Source organism: Populus euphratica, unplaced genomic scaffold, assembly GCF_000495115.2.
Source record: "Populus euphratica unplaced genomic scaffold, PopEup_1.0 scaffold644.1, whole genome shotgun sequence".
NCBI lineage: Eukaryota > Viridiplantae > Streptophyta > Magnoliopsida > Malpighiales > Salicaceae > Populus > Populus euphratica.
Window position 1 is genome coordinate 30959 of NW_011500516.1, and position 21746 is coordinate 52704.

Below are 21746 nucleotides of genomic sequence, written 5' to 3' on the forward strand. Positions count from 1 at the left end.
TTTTCCTACACAATCTACTCTTAATTTAACTTCATATAATGATGCGGATTGGGCTAGCTGCCCGAATACTAGGAAGTTTATCAAAAGCTGGTGCATTTTTCTTAGAGATGCCTTGATTTCTTTGAAGTGTAAAAAGCAAGACTGTCTCTAAATCTTCTGTAGAGGCTAAGTAGAGAGCCATGTCTGCAACTTGTTCTAAAATTAAATGGTTACATGGTCTTATTTCTGAACTTGCCCACCCGAATACTAGGAAGTTTATCACAGGTTGGTGCATTTTTCTTAAAGATGCCTTAATTTCTTAGAAGTGTAAAAACTAGGATCATCTCTAAATCTTTTAGACACTAACTATAAAGCCATATCTGCAACTTGTTCTGAAATTGTGTAGTTATATGGTCTTATTTCTGAACATAGGTTCCCTCAAACTGATCTTACTCCACTTTATAGTGATAATACTAGTGCTATTTAAATAGCTGTGAATCCAATATATCATGAGCGCACAAAGCATATAAAGGTAGATTGTCATTACATTAAGAAGGTCTTTACTCGAGGTGTTATCACTCTTCCTCATCTTAATACTGATCTTCAAATAGTTGATGCCTTTACAAAAGTTTTGAGTGTTTATTAGACCCTAGAATTATTATTTCGACCTAGGATTAAAGGATCTGATTATATTTATTAGTTCCTAGAATTAAGAAACTTGATCATTCTTGATAGATATATATATATATATATATATATATATATATATATATATATATCATAACTGTCTTAGTGAAAAAAAAGATAGAAAAACATTTCAAAAATTCTCTTATATTATCTTGTCAGTAGCCAGATATTCTACTTTTATCGTTGATAGGGCTATGGAGTGTTGTTTTTTTCTACTCCAAGGGATTGTCCTGGAAATTTATATGCTCCAGATGTCCTTTTCCTACTTATTGAACTTCTAGGAAAGCCTGAGCCTATTTATCCTATCGATTCAAAACTAACAGATTTTGGATACCATAGACAAAGTTTAGTAGTAACATTTAAGTATTTGAAAATCTTTTCAACAACTATATGACTTTCTTTAGGATTAGATTGAAAACATGCACGCACACACTGTACATTACATTAGGCTTGCTTATGTTAAATACAACAAAGACCTAATCATACCTTTATATAATTTTATATCAACAACCTCACCTTTTTCATCTTGATTTGGCTTTATGAAACTTGACATAAGTGTGTGTTGGCATCTTAAGTTCTCAAAGCCATATCATTTCAATAGATTTGGAGTATACTTGGTTTGATGAATAAATATGCCATCTTTAGTTTGTTTTATGATTAGACCAAGAAAATAGTTTAGTTCTCCTATAAAGCTCATTCCAAACTCCTTTGACATACTGTTGGCAAAGTTTCTTCAAAAAATTTCATTTGAGGCCCCAAAAATTATGCCATCAGCATAGATTTGTACCAATATGAAATCTTGATCATACCAGGCTTTAGAAAATTATGAAAATAGTGCAAGTTCTTCTTTTAGAAAACCTCCTAGCCTTTCATACCAAGCTCTAGAAGCCTCTTTTAAACCATTCAAGGCTTTAGATAACCTGTAAACATGGCTTTTAAAATCAAATTTTCCAAACCCTAGGGGTTGTTCAACAAACACTTCTTCATTTAGAAAACCATTCAAAAATATTAATTTAAGATCCATTTGAAATTACTTTATGTTTTTTCATGTTGCAAAAGCACATACCATTCTAATTGATTCTAACCTAGCTACCAGTGCAATAGAATCATCAAAATTTATTCCCTCCTCTTATCGGTAACTTTGAGCTACTAATATAACTTCATGTCTAATTATGATACCATTTTCATCATATTTGTTTTGAAAAATCCATTCAATGCCTATAATAAATTTATTTTCAAGTCTAGGTACAAGAGTCCAAACCCTATTTTCTTCAAATTACAATAGTTCTTGCATGGCTTCTATCTAGTTTTCATCAATAAGAGCTTTTTCAACTTGTTGGGCTGTGTTTGAGAAAGAAGGGTCATATTATTTACTTCATTCCTAATCACAACTTTTGTTTGAGTCCCCTGTTCAAAATCACTGATAATTTGTTGCTCGGGATGATTCTTGGAGAAGTTCCATTCCTTTGGAAGCTTAAGACTGGTGAGGCTGCTTTCAAGTTTGGTGAAGTTTGTAGTTTCAACTTCTTTATTGGTTTCCAGTGGTTCATCTTCAAGCAAATTACCTAAATCATTATCCATTTTTTTATGGATAAAATATGAGATTCATCAAAGATTACATGTATTGACTCTTCTACAACTAATCCTCTTATTGTATATCTTTTATGCCTTAACTATAGGAGAATATCTTGTATTCATTCATCTGACTTAGATTCAAATTTGCTTAAGTTATCCTTATCATTGATTAGCATATAGGTCTTTTGCAGCCAAAGACATGAAAATATGCTACAGTAGTTTTTTCCCCTTTCTAGAGCTCATGTGGAGTTTTCTTGATATACCTATTATAGACTGTTTAGGACATAAGAGGATGTATTTACAGCTTTTACCCAAAAATAAGAGAGTTCTGACCATTTACTGTAAACTCCTATTTTCCTTTCCACAACTTCATTCTACTGAGGGGTTTTTTTAGGGGCAGTAAAGCAGTGACATATGCCTTGTTAATCATCGAAAGATGCATATTCATTATTTTCAAACTCTCCTCCATTATCTGATCTGATGCTCACAACAGACATGTTTTTCATTTTGAATTTTATTTGAAAATATGATAAATCACATGCATAGTTTTTATGTGCCAAGAATAAAGTCCATAAAAACCTTAAATAATCATGTACTACTACTAATGCATACCTTTTTCCTCTTAAACTAGCAGTGTGTGCGGGTCCAAACAGATCATGATGCAGCAATTTAAAAAGGTCTAAATGTGGACATTGCATTCTTACTTACGAAATATACTTTAGTTTGTTTTCCATGTACACAAGCATCATATATTTTATTGTTAACAAAAGACAATTCTAGAATACCTTTAACTAGATTTAGTTTACTTATTTTCAATATAACATTCATGCTTGAATGTCCTAACCTCTTATGCCATTGAAAAGCGTTATTGCAAAATGCAGACAAACATGTTTCAGAAAATGAATCAACATCATCAAGATCAATTACATATGCATTTTCATGTCTGTAACCAATAAGTTAGACATTGTTATCTTTTATACACTACATAACATGGTGTGAAGATTAAAAATTACTTTGTACCCTTTGTCACATAACTTACTAATGCTTAGCAGATTATATTTTAGACCTTGGATTAATAGTATATGTTTCAATTGAAGATGATTTTCCTTTGCTAATTTTACTTATATCAATTACTTTTCCTTTGTTGATGTCACCAAAGGTTACTGAAACAGATTTTGTTTCAAGTGAGATAAACTTGTTTTTATCCCCGGTCATATGTCTGGAACAACCACTATCTAGGTACTAGGTATATGTCTTCTTTTCATGCTTTATACAATAGTGCAATTTCACAAATTTACTTACTTGATTTTGATACCCAAATTCTTTTAGGTCCAGCTTGGTTAGGCATAAACATAACAATAGGTATACTTCCTTTTACCACCCATGTAACTTTGACTAGTCGAATCAAACTATTCTGATAGCTATGGTTTTTTTAATAGGACAATTACCATGTAGTGTCCTTGTTGGTTGTAAAAATGGCAGGTAACTTTTTGTATGTCTATGCTCATACTTTTAATGAAAATAGGTTTAGTTTGAGATTGCTTATATGAGTCACACCCCAGACAACTTTTGTCAAGGCTTTGTTTTTGACATCCAAGTGGTTTTTCAAAATTGTTTCTTCCCTCAATGAATTTGAAAGGAGTTTTTTCAAGATCCTTTATTTTGGATTGTAAATCAATGTTCTCCTTTTGAAGTTTTTGAAATTCATTTTCAGAAACAACATATTTAGATATTTGTTTTAAATCCAATGCCCACTTCTCCTCTTCATTATGTAATACTGAAAGTTTCTCTCTTAAAGTATCATTTTCAATTAGGATGGAATCATTTTCAAATATTAAATCACTATTTTTCTCAACAAAATTTTCATTTTTCATTTTCCAGAGTTTTAGTTCCTAATCCATAGAAGTAATCTGTTTATTACGCATGATATATTTCTTAAATTTCTTTTGTAAATCAGCATATACCTCATCCTCTTCTTCATAGTCATCCTTAGCCATTAGACATTTGTTTCCATATTCTCCAAAAATCTCTTCCTATTTGTCTAACTCATCATCATTTCATGTTTTATCCATCACGACTTTCTTTCTTGCCTTCTTGAAAAATTTCTTCGAATTTGATGTTTGTCCTTTTCTAGCACTTAACACACTTAGAATCATAATGTCCTCGTTTATTGCAATTAAAAAATAATATACAATTTTGATTAAAATCATTACCAAGTGTTTTCTTACCGGACTTCTTTTTTTTTTATAAAATTTTTAAATTGTTTCATTAGCAAAGCCATGTCTTCATCTTCACTGCTAATTTCACTCTCAGAATTTAACTTATAACTGCTCTTGAGTGCAACTCCTTTATTCTTCCTTGTTTCTTCATCATCACCTTGAAGTATCATTTCATGGGCGGTTAAGGACCCAAGTAATTTGTCAATCCTTAGCTTCAACAGTGGCAGTCAACTTTGGTTCCTATGATTTTGGCAGACATATAAGTGCTTTTCTCACTAGGTTAATGTTAGAACTGTTTTTTCCTGGTTACTTTAATGAATTCGTGATGTGTAAAGCATGTCATCATGTCTACAATGCTTTCATGTTCTTGCATTTTGAAAGTTTCAAATTGATGCATAAGTCTATCTATCTTCGATTCTTTTACTTGTATGGATCCTTCATGTGTTATTTCCAATTTATCCCAAATTTGTTTGGCAGTTTCACATGCAATAATTCTATTATACCCATTGACACTTAAAGCATTATAAAATAAATTAATAGCTTTAGCATTCAATTGTACTCTTTTGAGATCCTTATCATCTCAATCATCTTCAGCTTTAATCATAGTTTTACTTTCCACTATCTTGACGTGAACATATGAACCATTTGCAACCACTTTCCACAGCTTATAATCAATTTATTAAATGAAAATTCTCATCCAAGCCTTACAATAGTTGTAGTTCATTCCATTTAAAAAAGGGGTGGTTTGTTTGTGAATTGTCCTTTCAAAAGTCTAGCGCCTACAGATGTCATGGATCAAACTCAAGATCGTTAAACCAAATAATAGGAGCACCAAGGCTTTGAGTAAGAAAGCAACCAAGAAGGGGGTGAATTGATTGACAATAAAAATTATCTCAAATTCTTGATTCATAATAATCCTAATTTAACAGATTACTTCAACGTGATATTGGAAGGATTAATTTCTTAACTTCAGAAATCAATAACAAGAGCAATATATGCATCAATTAATAAGAAAAGCAAGAGTAGAAAATGCACACATGAATTTTATACTAGTTCCCCACAATACCGCAGATAGTCCAGTCCTTAGGTATGGCCCTAAGATTTTTATTGCTTGCTTGATTTCTATTTGTAATCTTACAAACTTTTTTCCTTGTAATCATGTAAGATCAACTTCTTTTATGCCCATTTCTTTTTAAAGACAACTATTCAACAGCTCTCTTTCTATGTCTCTATTTGTTTTTTCTTGTTCAGTGCATTTTACAAGCACCCAGTGTGCATTATATACACTAGTGCATTATATACACTAGTTTCTAGTTGTTTCTTATCCTCCATGATTCTTGCCTTGATGACCTCAAGTCCTTCAATTTAGCTAGCAAATCAAACCTTCACAATTTTTGGATAGGCTTCTGGTCTTTCTCATCACTAGTGTTAACCCGAGACCTTCCTTTTAAGTTAGTTTTGATTTTATATACGTCAACATGTATAATCTTTTTCTTCGCACAATATTTCCTTTCCATATATGATAGATCATATCCTATTCTTTCCTTTTTCTCCTTTTTATGTTATTATGTTCTTTGCTCTAGTTTTCAAACCTGTATCTGTCTAGCTTGGTAGTATGCCTTCATTGGGCTTGGGTTGATTTTCTTTGACTGGGCTTAGACTGCAAGGGTTCTACTTTTGGACTCGAGTTGAGAATGAGCCTCTTGGGCTTTGCAGGAGTTTTTCACTGAAGGCCCAATTGTTCTTCATTAGATAATTTTACTAGCACATCATATAGATTTATTGCCAAAACTCTTAGAAGACCCAATTGTTCTTCATTAGATAATTTTACTAGCACATCATATAGATTTATTGCCAAAACTCTTAGAAGACCCAATTGTTCTTCATTAGATAATTTTACTAGCACATCATATAGATTTATTGCCAAAACTCTTAGAAGACCCAATTGTTCTTCATTAGATAATTTTACTAGCACATCATATAGATTTATTGCTAAAACTCTTATGGCTTGTGATCATCAAAATCACTGAAATTACACTCCATCCCTAGATGACGAGTATAGCTTAATTCCTTTCGATTTAGTGCTTGTTGGCTTTTCTTTTCTTTTTTTCCCCTTCTTGTTTCTACCCTCCTCAATTTTCACACCTGACCTTTAATTTTTCACAACAATCCTTTAATTTGTTTTTTTCTTCAAATTTAATCCATATTATTTTAATTGTGATTCTTTATTTTAATTAATTTACATGATTGAATTTTTTTTTCAATTTCATTCTCATTTGATTTTTCTTATTTGTCTGATCTGATTTGGTCTCTATTTTTTTATTGCAATTTGTTTTTTTAGATGATTTTTAAATTTTATTTTATTTACAATTTCATCCTCCATTTTTTATATAAGATTTTATCCTTATTCTTTTGATTGTTATTTTTTAATTTGATAGTTGTTTTTCAATTTCATCTTCCAATATTAAATTAGTTAGATATTGAGCTTCTTGATTAAGTCTAGATATAGAATTTCACAGGTTGTAAATTTTAAAGACTAATCTAGGTTAGAAGATTCGCTTGGATTTAACTTCTTCTTTTTTCTTATTTTTAAGTTCATATCTTTTCATTTTCATCCTTTAGCATTTAATTTAATTGGAGATTTAACTTAATTAATTGAATGTTGGTAGCTCATTTTTTCAGTTAATTATTGACAATTTTTATTATTGTTATTCACTTATTGCCATTGCCTCTTTTATATCATATTATTAAATTAACCGAACTTATTGGATTCAATCAAGTCAATGACTCAGAACTCAGATTTTTCATACTTGTATAAAAACACTACCATCACTTAAGCATCTATTTTTTATGTTAGAATTTTCTTGTGTCTAACCCGCACGTAGCACAAAACACCAATCTAGATTTACTCAAGTCACTTTTTTTAGTCTTGAATCAAGGGTTTCATAAATTAACCATGGTTAATCCATATCAATTCAATATTCCTAATGTCATTGTCTCAATATTCCTTAAACATTTTGTTCAATATGCAACAGATTTTTGACTTCCTAATGTCTTTATATTTTTTTGTAAGATTAAAAAAATAATAACTCAGGGCATAACACTAGTCAAGAATCAAGTAATTATCTAAATAGAATCCAAGCCATCCTGGATCACAGAAACAATCATATAAGATTCCCCAGATCAACAGATCCCGTAATTCCAATTGAACGCTCAAGTGATTAACCATTTAATTAATTCCAACATAATTTTTAATTTTAATCCCTTAGCAATCTAAGCCTAAAGACATCCTAATTTTCCAGCTGACCATTAGTCAACAACTATCCAAAGAGGGATAAAAAATCACAAAATTCCTTTTTTCTTAATTCTTTTTTTTTTTTTTTACACACGCCATGCATGAAATAACATTATTGAAAAATTGAATGTCGAACATAACTAATGAGGGACTACTGAAAATTAGGATTCAAAAGATTTAACATTTTACCTCACTGTACATGTCTGTCAATCAACGCATCACCAGACAATGCCTTCGGGGGTCTCTTTCTCTGACCTTGTAGTTTGACTGGGGTCCTTTTTTGTCGACTCTTTCTCATGAGATACTGATGTTGGACTAGGCTCACATTTCAGTGACTCTGCCTCACCTAATATTGAGGCTGAATGGCACTGGAGAACTTCATGCAACTCTATGGGGCCAGTACCATTATTTATCTCTGAATTTTCAGGTCCTCCCTTTCCTGATGCAGAAGCTTCCTGGGAATCTGAACAAGCTAGTTTTTCAACAGACTGATCAGTATCTACAAGACAATTGTGAGCAGAGGGATTTTGCCCACTTCCCGGCTCATTGCTAGAAGTGCTAGATGTCAGCCACACAAACTTCAAATTCTTGCCTCGCCAACATTTACCATTTAGGAAAGCCCTCTCAGCTGATCGGCGCGTTGTGAAAGTCACACAAGCTGAACAATTTTTCAGTGTCTCAGATCCAACACCATCATAATCACTAGGCTCATCTTCTAGTTCCACAGCAGAAAGATCACCATATGATGAGAAGTATTCCTTTAAAGTAGCAACCTGCAAGAAAAAAAAGACATCAGTTTACCTGTTATCACTCAGAATAGCAGGGTAAATGGAACCTTAACAATTTTATCATCACATGAATGAGATAACAAACACAAAGGGGGGAGGGGGGGTTTACATTTGCCAAACCAACTGGTAAAGGTGAAATAATTTTGAATGTTGTAGGTCGGTTGTCCAACTTGTATTTATTCATCAGAAAAGGAGGCCCAACAGGTGCTAAAGGATGAATTGATTGTTTTGAGCATGCAGAATCCTGCAGAGCCATCATTACACATGTTTTGCTACTAGATGACACAACATTCTCCACTGTTTTGTTCTTATCCACCATTTCTGCATGTGGGGACGCGGAATCTGGATCAGCAGACCTCGGAGTAGCAGCTTTGACAATATCAGATACTGTTATTCCGGTTTTGTGTCTCTTCGAAGCAGGCTCTGCTGTTACCTCACCCTTGACTCCTGTAGCCTGCAGAGACCAAAATTTGAGAACAAGAGACAGAAGCACGCTGGTAATTTGATATGTTATATTGTTTTGTGTGCATGCGTGCACCGAAAAGAAATCTACATTATCATGTTTCTGCCTAGTTGTGAAGAAGGCATGCCTTTTCTACATCATTCTTTCTCTTCCTTTCCACCTGCTATTGTTACATAAATAATGACACCAAACAAGGACAGGCTCACAGGCTCAAGATTCATATCCAGAGTATATGATCTAAGATTAATATCCAGATTAATAAGTGAGATTTGGTACCATTATACAATTTTGGCTCCAAAAGTAAAAGCCTAATTATTATGCATCTCACATCAAAATAACATAGACCTAAACTCATATATGCTTGGTAAATAATATTCAGAAGTAAAGACACTAGGCATTACTTGTTTCTCAAGCTTGTCCAACTGACGCCGAAAGTCATTCCGCTTCTGATCCAGCAGCTCCTGCTTCTTGCGCAGCTCTTCCTTCAATTGTTCTAAACTCTCTAGCTTCTGCATAGGAGGTGGAACCTTTGGAACATTTGTCGTGATGACCTTAGAGTGATCTATGGCAGGGACAGAAGCAACAGAGGGAGGAACAGCAGTAGCCTTTGAAACAGACAACTGAAGATTATCTTTTCCACTGTTACCAACAGGCAGATGGGGTGCAGATGAAATGGAAGTCACACCCCGGGGTGTGACAGATACACTATTGCTACTGCCAGCACCACCATCAGGAATGCTATCACGATTAGCCCACCACAGCCTGATAAAACGGTTGCCCATTACAGCATCAGGTGCCCTTAGAGCAGCTTCTGCCTCTTCCCTTTTTGAGAATTGAACAAATGCTCGCTCAGTGTTCAATGGAATATAAATGTCAATAACCTCTCCAAATTTTTGAAAATGAGAAAGTAGAGCCTCTCTTTTGTTGCTTTTCTGTGGAATGCCATTGACAAATAGTGTACGCAGTGCCTTTTGAGATGGTTTTGGTGTGTGGCGCAGGATGTCGCTTTGTGTCTTCGCAGGTGAATCTATGGTTTTCGCACTAGAATCCTCAAAATTAATTTGTTTTCCTTGACGGGAAGTACCACGAACATTGGTTATTGCACCCTGATTTTCCTTGGACTCACTCTCCATATTATTTAACGTACTTACAGTCAAATCGGTTTTCTCTTTCACATATAATCTATTGTTTGAAGCCCTGACTTTACCCCAAACAGAAGAATTCAAACTCTGTGAATGCACAGCAATCCCAGTGCTTCTAATTGGGCATTCATTATCAGCACCACCACGTAAACTGACATGATTGTGATCAAAAGAATCAATACTTGTCATGGATTCAATTTCATCAATTTTAGGTGAATGTGGTGCTATGAGTGCACTTGAAGTTTCAGGAACACTGTCATTCCACAGGGGTTGATCTGGATCATACAAGTCTCCTCCACTCACACTAGCAGAACCAGTATGTGCACCATTGAAGCCCAATCCGACATTGACTATTCCAGGCTTGTTACATTTGCTATGCATTCCTTTGCTATTTATCAATATGGCTGAAGGGGCACCAACAGTTGGTAGAGCGCCCAGTCTAGCAGTTGTTCCAACTAGTTGGGCACGTGGAAGCGAAACAGGGAGATTAAACTGTGAAAGGCTCTGCAAGAGGTGAAAATAAATTGCTTGCGGTAAATTAAAGATATTCCCAATAATCATGACAGTAAAAACAAGGTTGCATCAAATAGCAGCTGTAATGCAAAATCAAGTCCCATAAGGAATCCCAGCATGCAATTCTAACAGGATAAGTTAAGCTTTTTTTCCCCCAATATGTACTTGAGTAAACCATCTTTAATCAGAATAGTTCGGTAATTAAAAAAGAAAAAAGAAACCACTGAAATATGAATCCTCCGCAGACCAGTTCACTGAAGACTTTGATCATCTAGCAAAGGTAGTACAATTACTGGCTGGCAATGAAGTACATAAAAATTAATGCCAACTCTATTGTTTCAGCTCATTTAAAGGCTACAACAAAATTGATTCATGTGCGCACAAGGACATTGGTGGCATAAAAAAGTAGCTCTGCACTCACATCCAGAGGCTTCTCTAAGTTAGACAGCTAAAAGTAACTAGAACCAAACAAAAATAATTGGTAGGTATCGTGCTCGGAAATGAAAGATAAATTTGCCACAAGAGAAGGCACAAGAGTGTCTCAACATGAACTTATAATCAGTCACGGATGGGCAAAACAAATTGTAACAAAAACACAACACAACACCTTAATAAAGCAATCGGGATAAGGTATCCAGCAGAAATCATACATTCAGATTTTTCCACAACCAATCATCCAGTGCATCTTAGAAAGAAAAGAGTCAAGGTAAAGAAAACAAATACATGACAAGCCACATTAAACTCTTCAATCAGCATCTTGTAGATCTTGGAAATCAAGGTAAAAGATATAATTTCATTGATACTATATTTCAACAGCTGCAAACACACATGACAGTTACATAAAGAAAAAACACAAAATGATTGCAACATACAATCAGAACCTAGATGTAATGTCAGATAAGCAATGGATATCCATGATCTGTTATGTAATAATATGCATATTCAAAACACATACCTGAACATCTTCAACAACAATACGATTGACACCATGCTCCATTGGACACATGTCCCCTCTTAGACAAAATCCACGCTCCTCAAAGTCTCTACACCTTTGTTGAGGAATGCCCATATTCAATGAAGAAGTTACTGCTGGTCTGAGAGTTCCTTGCAAACCAATGGGACGGAGTTTATCCAGGCCACCATTTGGTATTCCTGGAAATAAACCATATGCATTCCAGGATGCAGTCTGTGCATTTGAAACATTTGCCAAACCCCTCCCAGTAGTAAAGAGGCTCTGCCCCTGGTGAACCATTTGAGAAGCAATGTCAACTGGGCTGAACCTAGAATCATGTTGGCTCCAAGAAGCAGACTCCCTTCCTCTTCCCCTGCTAAGACCAGGATCTCCATAAAATGTTTGGTTTGACCTGATTCTTTGATTCCAATCCACAGGCATTTGAGGTAACGACACCAAGCCAGGTCGTATTCTTTCAAACTTCGTGGCAAAGCCTTTCTCAAGAGGAACAGAGTTATAGTCATTTTCCTGGTAAAATTGCCCATTTTCAAATGGTTTGTTGCGCTTCCTGTATGGCCTTGTGAAAACTGGTTCCAGAGAATCTCTCTCCAAAGATTGAGAACGTATCTCCCGTCTACGATGCTTATGGTTGCGATCATCATCATCCTCATCACTGACTTCCTTCTCCTCAGGATCGCTAATGCAATCAGCAGGAGAAAGACCACCTGTCTTTAGTGTTGAAACTTTCAGCTCCATTTACAATACTTATGGAAAATAGCTTGATGCCTTGTGGCATCAAAATTTCCAAACTCTCGCAAGATATGGTGATCAAAACAGTTTGATTGCTTAGATTTCTTCAACAATTAAATGACAACCTGGAATCAGGATGAGGCAAGCAACAACAAGAATAAAAAAGAAACATAGATGTGAGAGATTGATTACAGAAAGAAACAAAGATTAGCAGTTGTAATGAACAAATTCACATCATCATGTTTGCGTGAGGTAAGCAGTAGCTTGTATTCATAAGGTTCTTATCCAATAAAGTGTTGGACAGAAATCAATTAGTTAACAGTAATCTGTTTCAACAAGTCATATTGTGAAAGGGGGAAAAACTATGGTTCCTATATTATGGGTTCCAGGGGTCACATTATTCTGCCAGTCCATAAGGCATCAGAAGCTGCTTACAACACAAATTTCATATTTTCTGATTGATTTTTTCCACTTAAGGTTTATGTAAGCTAGGGTTTCATTTCATATAGTGATTAAGCACCTTTCAGTCATAATATGCCAAAATCTCCTTTGTTGCAAGCCTTGAAAAATTATTGAGACCGTATCACCATGAAAAATTCCAGTGCATAGCAACATATAATAATTTGTTATGAGTCAAACCAATTACCTTTCAATCTAATCTATCACTCCTATTCTCCTTAATTAATTCATGAATCTCAAAGCTTCTAAGAGAAGCAAAATGCTCATGGAAAAAACTCAATCACGTTCAAGTTGAAGCTTAACTTTATGAAATTAGGTGCACTGCTAAACAATTTGATTCAACAAGGAAAAGTTTACCTTATTTTTCCTTATCCGCAATACAAGAAGTATGATCACAAATAATAAGATAAAAATAATTCCATCAAGTTTGTGATTTCCCTTACCTTATTTTTCCTTATCCACAATACAAGAAGTATGATCACAAATAATAAGATAAAAATAATTCCATCAAGTTTGTGATTTCCCTTACCTTATTTTTCCTTATCCACAATACAAGAAGTATGATCACAAATAATAAGATAAAAATAATTCCATCAAGTTTGTGATTTCCCTTACCTTATTTTTCCTTATCCACAATACAAGAAGTATGATCACAAATAATAAGATAAAAATAATTCCATCAAGTTTGTGATTTCCCTCAATAAAAAGATTACATATATCTCTCATCAAAAAAATCTAGAAAGAAAATAGATATAAACTTCCTATCACATGAGCAAGTTAGAATACGATGCTTCTAATTATAAAAAACAATTGTGAAAACATATCTTCACAAAACTGAAGGTGATCACCAAAGAAAAAAAATAAAATAAAAAATAAGTCTTCCTTAAAAAGTGATCATCCAACCCTAAATGTCAGCCTTCAGCTTCAATTACAGAATTCAACTTAAATGGGTGTGTCACAAACAGAGGCACATGGAGATTGAATAGAGGCATCTACAATTATTTTGGAATTATGTCTCGTAAAGGAGGCAACAAAAACTCATAAGTAAATAGTTTACAGCTTATTCAGAGTGTTAAAATTTTGATTATGCAACTCTTGATTTAATTGCATGTCTACAATAAGGTCAATAACTAATGCAATTAAAGCCAGTGGTAGTATACCGGAGCCTTTTACCGCATTGTATCCAAGTCTAGTGCAAAGCATTGGTACCTCAAGTTGCAGAAATGAGATGAAGGAAACTAAGCAAAATCAAAAGGCAGAATTAAAGCAGAAAGAAAGACATCATGGTTGGGTCCTTTGGGCCTCCTTTGATAAAAGGAAACAACAGAATAGTCATAAAGGAAAAAATGCCAATCTTCATAATGGATGTCTGTTCAAACATCAATATGCATGAATGATCTTTTGTCTACAACTAATATATTCCAATTCTAAACTAGTTAGGTCTACTCTCCACCCCAAAATAAAATTAATTGTATAACACAGAAAGGCATCAATATCTTACGAATCCAAAAGGCCAAACTTGGGAAATGAAGAAGCAATGCAACTTCTGTTGCCAAAGAGCGCAGGAAATGGAGGTGTACAAATACCAAATAACTTGGAATAGAACCATAAAAAACACAAATCTGATGTCTACCAGCAGGAGTCCTTTCCGTTTGATGGACATAATATTTACAAAAAGGTTGCCTTTATAAAATCATCCAATGAAAAACTATTCAACCCATTAAAGCTTTCCTAGATTCTAGCACAGAAACGACTTTAAGAAAATCTCATGTTTCCATGAAACAAGATTGAAATACAACTCAGCCTAATTTTGTCCCGCACACATTAAACAAAAACTCCCTTTTTGTCAAGAATCCCTCTCATGCTCTCATTTCATATTATTTGAGCTTCTATTTGAACAAGTGGTGTGTGTATTCAGACGTGTGTTCATATATGGATAGATAGATAGATAGATAAAAGGGTTTTTCTAAAAGTGTCCTTAGGTTTTCTAAAAGTTCCCTATGGGTACACACTAAAACAAACAAATAGGGAATTTTAATGTCCACTAGATGGAAAATTATAATCAACAGTGTATTGTTGTTGCTGATTATTGCAGCTAGAACCCCCTTCATTGTTACAGTGGGCTCTTAGGCAAGCGTTCGGAAAAACCTTTTATTGATAGTTTACAACATCTTCTATTGTGTTTGATAAGTAGAGGGTAATTTTGAACACAAACAGGATCGTCAGAAACTACTTCTCGCATATCAAACTACAGAACTACTGGGGGAAAAAATCGGTTTTAAACACGCAAAAACTCTTCATGTACGAATACACACCGCATAAATTCACACCAGAAGCATAAAACCCGCACAGCTCCATGAAAAACTACACAGTGGAGTCAAAAACCAGTCTCTAATAGCTGAAGTAAATCAAGGTCATGGACTAACACTAAGCCCTACTTACATACCCAATATTGCCACATTTATCACGGCAAAAAAAAAAAAGAGCGATGCCCTAATAAATAATGTTTAAAAGAGAAATAACATAATCAACAAAAAGAAAGAAGAAGCAAACGATTACACTTAAAAATTAATGGAAACAAATAAATAGATATAGCATGGCAAACTCAATAAGCTAACGACAATTGAAAAATAAATAAATACTAAATTCCAAACAAGGAAAAATAAAATAAAAGGCGATGAAGATATTGTCTTACGGAATCTTCTGGAAGAAACTGGGCGAAGAAAAGAAAAGCCTTTTCACATAATAGAAACCAGCCATTCCATCTTGTTGGGTGTTACGGGAAAAGAAGTCAAACGCGACGATGGAAGGGCATTTTCGGAAGATGAGGAGGTTGCAGAGCGAGGGGTAGGATCGCAATTAAGCGACAATCGAGAGCCGGATTGCTGAGAGCTTTGCAGCGTGCGTGGGATGGGAGGAGATGGGGGGATTGGTTAGTTTGTGAGAGCGAGGTTTTATTTTTATTTTTTTCGGGTTTGAAGCTGAGAGAGGGAGGGGAGGGGAAAATTGAACAAGATTTTTTGAGAGAGAGGGAGAGAGAGCGAGACCAATATTGATATGTACCTAAAAGGAATACAGCCAATGATGTGAGGACGGAAACGAGAACGCGTAATTGTGCTTCGCTCCCATTAGTTCCTTGCAATTTTTCAATAATAGGATTTATTTTGATTATTTTTATGTTTTAAAAATATTTTAAAAAAAATTAAAATAATTTTATATTTTTAGTTTTTTTAGTTTTTTTAAATTATTTTGATATGCTAATATCAAAAATAATTTTTAAAAAATAAAAAAATATTATTTTAATATATTCTAAAATTAAATCAATATATATATATAGACACATCTCTTTTCTTTTTTCCTCTGTAAAAAAAAAAAATGAAAGAAAGCTGTTGATTAATTACTTTGAAAATCCTTTTAATTTTTTCGCTGCAAGATATTGTAAAGGCGGGGATGAATCCAAGATCTTTAGGTTAAAGTGAGCTGTTGGATAAATAAATATCTTATTTGTAGATATAGAGATAGAATAGTACATGTATCCGTGCGATGTCAAGGTACATACTTTTTTTATAAAAACTGATATTTAGTTGTCATAAATATGGTTAGAAAAAATAAAATAAATCAATAACAAGTGTTATAGTTATTAACTTTTAGAGTCATATATTTATATTTTTATGATAATAATAAAATAAAAAATAGACTAATAATATACTTAATTGAAAATAAATTTTAAATAATTTTTATATAAAAAATATATTAATAAACATGATAGATTATGTGAAGAAATCAATCTGAAATTCTAAAAAAAAAGCAAAGTGAAGACGTAAAATAAGTATTCAATTTGATGTTTAAATATAAATCTTTATATTTTACTTGATAGCAAAATTAAAACCAATTAACACACTTCATATTATATGCATTAATGAATTGATAATAATCAGATAAAATCTAAGTTAATCAGTTCTAAAAATTCACATAAATTAAACTGTTAAATTTAAAATTTTACATAAACAACTCGATTGTTTTGAGTTACCAAATAAACCAGTCAACCGCTTATTCATTAGTGATGAACACCAAGAAATTCTGCAAAAACCAGTCGACCGGTTGGCTTGACAAATCTGAATTGGTTGACCATTTTAGCTATCAATAGAAATGTAATAGGCTATAAATAACTAATTTTTCTTTATATATATATATATAGTTGCAAAATTAGAAAAAGAATATGAACATATATGATATATAATAAGGTTATCAAAAACACGTTTTGACTCGTAAAATCATATGATTTTATAGTCAAAACATAAAAACGTGTTAAATCGGGTTAAAAACTCGAAAACTAGTAAAATTGGTCAAATCTGGTCAAACTTGTGTAAAATCAGTCCAACTTGTTAAAATCACTGAAATCAAACGATTGCGCAATTTTACATGAAAATTAAAACAGCTACACTCCCTTTACACCATTAGTCTCCATTCCCCTGCCCGACACTCCACCCTTCCCCTTTCCCCCAAATCGTAAGTCATTTTCCCCAAATCACTAGTCAGATTAAGAAATCAACTACCATGTAAATCCTCTACAACTTGTCATATGCATTCTTGTATATAAAGGTAATCTATGATTTGCCTTACAATCCTTTATTCCCTCTTAGGAATGATTATTATGCTTTTCTCTTTGCTCATTTTAGAATGAGGAAAGTGTTTAGCTTTCTATCGTTGTTAGCTCACTTTGATGTCTTGGTTTTTGCTAGTTATGTTTGAAATAGACAAAACTTGTTGATTGATACTTAAAAATATATTTTTATCAAGGTTTTATATCATTATTTTGCATTTGAAGTATCAATAACTCCTTAACTAAAGCATGTTTTATAATAATATATCTAAGAATATAAGATACCTTTAATTTATAGTAAATGTTCATTTTAAATGCAGGCCTATCACATAAGTGAAAGGATTGATTGATGAATTTAAGAACTAAAATTGAAAGGATAAAGAGATGGTCAAACTTAGAAAAGAGATGTCGGTGCAGTCCAAACCGGAACACTGTTCAGTAATTGGATCATATCTAGAGCTATAGATCTCATATTTAGCTCTACTTTATATGGATAGAAAGGTAAGACATAGGCCTACAACTTTCATATGGAGCTCAAGATCTAAAAAGGCCATTTTTAAGTCCAAATTGTAGCAACAACAAAGAAGTCCAAATCTGTCTTCCAGCCCGAGCACTGTTCAGTATTTGGAGGTCTAAATCCATGGCAAATGCCTCCTTTTATAGGCCAAAATTAGAAACTATTGATTTGATGACTAATTGATGAGTGGGTGGCCAACTCTTGACTTGGTGACAATCCTTATCTTCTCTTGTCTGCTCAAAACGTCATTGATAACGTCAAAATTAGAGCCACTTGAAAACATGAAAGTTGTAGGAAACTGTCTCAGCTTTCTTGTGTAAAACATTCAGCTCATTTAAATTTCTAGAACTCCAGATATGAGCCAAATACTGAACAGTGCTCGGGCTGGAAAGACAGATTCAGACTTCTTTGTTGTTGCTACAATTTGTACTTGAAAATGATCTTTTTAAGTCTTGGGCTTTATATGAAAGTTGTAGGCCTATGTCTTACCTTTCCATCCATATAAAGCATACCTAACTCTGAGATCTACAACTCCAGCTATGACCCAATTACCGAAAAGTGTTTTGGTTTAGATTGCACCGGCATCTCTTTTCTAAGTTTAGCCATCTCTTTGTCCTTTCAATTTCAGTTCTTAAATTCATCAATCAATCCTTTCATTTATGTGATAGGCCTGCATTTAAAATAAATATTTATCATAAATTAAAGGTATCTTATATTATTAGATATATTATTATAAAACATACTTTAGTTAAGGAATTATTGATACTTCAAGTGCAAAATGATGACATAAAACCTTGATAAAAAATGCACTTTTAAGTACTAATCAATTAATTATTTTTATTGATTATGAGATTCTGCCAAAACGCATTTTTGATAAGCTTGGATTCATCTATTAAATTGTTATTAGCTGATTGATCAATAATCATGCCAAAGGTTGTTGAGACAGTCTATGTTGCTTAAACTTATATTGGTGTTCATCATCTTTTCAGGCTTTCTCAAGAATGGAAATGTTGGGATAACGAGCGCTTCATTCGGTAAGAATGGCCATCTATTGACATCCCTTAATAATAAAGTATTTGTAATCCCAAAGGGTCATAATACACAATAATAAGTAAGCAATTGGAATATCTTATGCTAAAAAGATTTGTGGTGAGATTACATGTAGGCATATGGATTTGCTTGATAATTTTGTATGTTCTGCCCTATTTTAATGCTTATGGAATTATCATGCAATTATGTGAAGATGGAAAGGGAAAGAAATGACGTTTTGGTGCATATGCATATTCTTGAACACCAATAGATTATTTGTTTTAAGTTTGTTAATTGTTAATTAATGAAAAGTTACTTAAATTATGGATGAGTTTTATTCAAACCATGTATTTTAAGATACTTGAACTATATATGAATTTCTATTTGAAAGAACTTGATTTGTTGTTAACATAAGTTATAGTCATGAATACCTGATAACATTTATAAGTATTAACATTATTTGAATAAAATAATTAATATAATCATATTAACAATTTATAATCCGATTGGAACCTTCTTTTTGTGTGGTTTCTAATTGAGTAATAAAAAGAGTTTATACTATACTTGTTTAAAATACCATTAGTGGATCCTCTAACCTTGACGATTGTTTTTATCATTGTTTAATCATTATATTAATATCACATCTCAAAGCTCTTTCTATTATTATTGTTGTTGTAATATTATTATTATTAATTATAATTTATATAGTTAACCTCCTTATAATTCTACCTTAGTATTGCCAGGTTATTTATTACTTTGACACTCCTGCACTTGAAAGAAGACATTAATCTTTTGGTTGTAACAAGTTTTTGGTGTCGTAGTCAGGGAGATAAATTCTTGTACAAATTATATTATTTATTCTATTTTTTCTTTTCTCTTTTCTTGTATTTAACTTTGATTTTTTTGTTTTGTTTCTATTTTCTTATTTTCTTCTTCCTTTCATTCTATTCCTACATGTGCATAACAGTGTGATCACGTACATTAAGTGGTAGACTTTGTAGGGTATCCTCATCATTTTTAAAAAATATAGTCGAAAAATATAACCAGTCGTATCATAATAAGAATAATAAGAATAACCGTGTTAGAATATTTAGATACCACATGAATCCCATAAGAACAAGTACACCATCGTGCATAATTCCTCCTTTATACATCTCATTTTAATTTTAAGCTAGGCATTATTCAATTTTTACCTTCTTTTTATGGCTTAGATTTAGAAAATCCATATTTGAATTTAAGAGAATTTAAGGAGGTCTGTAACACTTATAATGACTCAAATTGTAGCATGAACACCATCAAATTAAAGCTTTTTTCCTTTTTCATTAAAAGATAATGCTAAAACATGGCTATAAAATTTGAGACCGGGATCCATTCATGCTTGGGATGAAATGCAACAATAGTTTTTAAAGAATTTTTTTCCATCTCACAGAACAAACTCTTTCAAAAGACAAATCAGCACTTTCACTAAAAAACCAGAAGAAACATTTTACCAATATTAGGATAGGTATTGAGACTTACTTAATACTTTCCCTCATCATGGTTTTGAAACATGAAGATTGATTTCATATTTTTATAAAAGGTTAACACCTAGAGATAGGCAAATGGTTGAATTGATATGCAATAGAACTTTTGAAGATAAAGACCCTAATAAAGCAATAGAGTACCTAGACTTGCTAGCTAAAAATGTTTAAAATTAGGACATTACAAGCACTTATGAGACACCGAGTAAAACTCAACCTCATACATCTAGTGAAGGTTTATATAACCTTAGGGAAAATCATGACCTCCAAGTCAAGTTTGCATCTTTAGGTAGAAAAGTCAAGGCACTATAATTAAAAAAGAGCAGTCAATTAAAATCTATTTAAGACATGGTGTGTCAAATTTTTGAAACTAATGAACACTCAACAATGATTGTTTAACTTTGCTTTCTTTTAGGGAATGTCTCCATGAACAAGCTCATGCTTTAAACAGTTTCCAAAGGCCCAATCATAACCTATACTCACAAACATACAACCCTAATTGGAGAAATCACCCAAATTTTAGTTAGAAAAGTGATAATAATAATACATAAACTTCACAACCATTGTTTAAGCACATCATAATTTCTAAAATTCTTATGGATATGCACCTCATTATGCTCCATCTCTTAGAAGAAATCTTGAGAAAATATTGTATGCATTCATTGAAAAGCAAGAGACAATCAATACTTAACTTGCTCAAAGCATGATAGATTTTAAAGATACTCTTACAAAGTTCACATCTGCTCTTAGTTTGAAATAGAAAGGCAAATTTTTATCTCAACCATAATAAAATCTTATAAGGTCTTACAATATAAATCTAAAAAGTTCTGAAAGTCAATATATGGATCAAGTCAAATTAGTCATCACTCTTCGTAGTAGTAAGGTTATTGAAAAACTCACTTTTGAACCTTATGAGAAAGATGATGAGTCAATCTCTAAGGGTAAGGCAGGGGTTGAATTTGAACATTACAAAGAAAAGATTGATTCTCCGCTAACACTTCCATTTCCTTATGCCATGACTGACACGACTAAAAGATTGATGTCTTCTTCCAAGTGCAGGAGTGTCGAAGTAATATATAACCCGGCAAGACTGGGGTCGAACCACAGGGAGGTTAATTGTACAAATTATAAATAACAATAATACAACAATAATAACAATAACAACAACAACAACAATAATAATAGTAATAACAACAATAATAACAGCAATAATAATAATAATAATAATAATAATAATAATAAAGAAAAAGAAAAA

The 21746-nt window shown here is 32.8% G+C and overlaps 1 protein-coding gene across 3 annotated transcripts; it reads right to left on the reverse strand.

Annotated features, from left to right (window-relative positions):
* Positions 1–1829: 1829 nt before the first annotated feature.
* LOC105115132 (zinc finger CCCH domain-containing protein 41-like) lies at positions 1830–15902 on the reverse strand. Of its 3 annotated transcripts, none has more exons than XM_011011933.1 (6): positions 15518–15902; positions 11617–12488; positions 9408–10652; positions 8653–8997; positions 7945–8528; positions 1830–2231 (listed from the first exon to the last, which is right to left on the reverse strand). In XM_011011933.1, the coding sequence occupies exons 2-5, from the start codon at positions 12367–12369 to the stop codon at positions 7974–7976; spliced, it is 2898 nt and encodes a 965-aa protein (XP_011010235.1). In that variant the 5' UTR covers positions 12370–12488; positions 15518–15902; the 3' UTR covers positions 1830–2231; positions 7945–7973. The 3 variants fall into 3 exon arrangements, with proteins under 3 accessions (XP_011010235.1, XP_011010236.1, XP_011010234.1); XM_011011934.1 differs by lacking the exon at positions 1830–2231 and adding an exon at positions 4205–4700; XM_011011932.1 differs by lacking the exon at positions 1830–2231 and having other exon boundaries at positions 7570–8528.
* Between the last annotated feature and the right edge of the window lie 5844 nt (positions 15903–21746).

Bases quoted from the DNA above. Each gene is read 5' to 3' on its own strand.
- LOC105115132 (XM_011011933.1), bottom strand. From the start codon at position 12,369: ATGGAGCTGAAAGTTTCAACACTAAAGACAGGTGGTCTTTCTCCTGCT. The intron at 8,998-9,407 runs GTAATGCCTAGT...TGGTCTCTGCAG, and splicing joins TGGACAAGCTTGAGAAACAA to GCTACAGGAGTCAAGGGTGA. The intron at 8,529-8,652 runs GTAAACCCCCCC...TTTTTCTTGCAG, and splicing joins TACCAGTTGGTTTGGCAAAT to GTTGCTACTTTAAAGGAATA.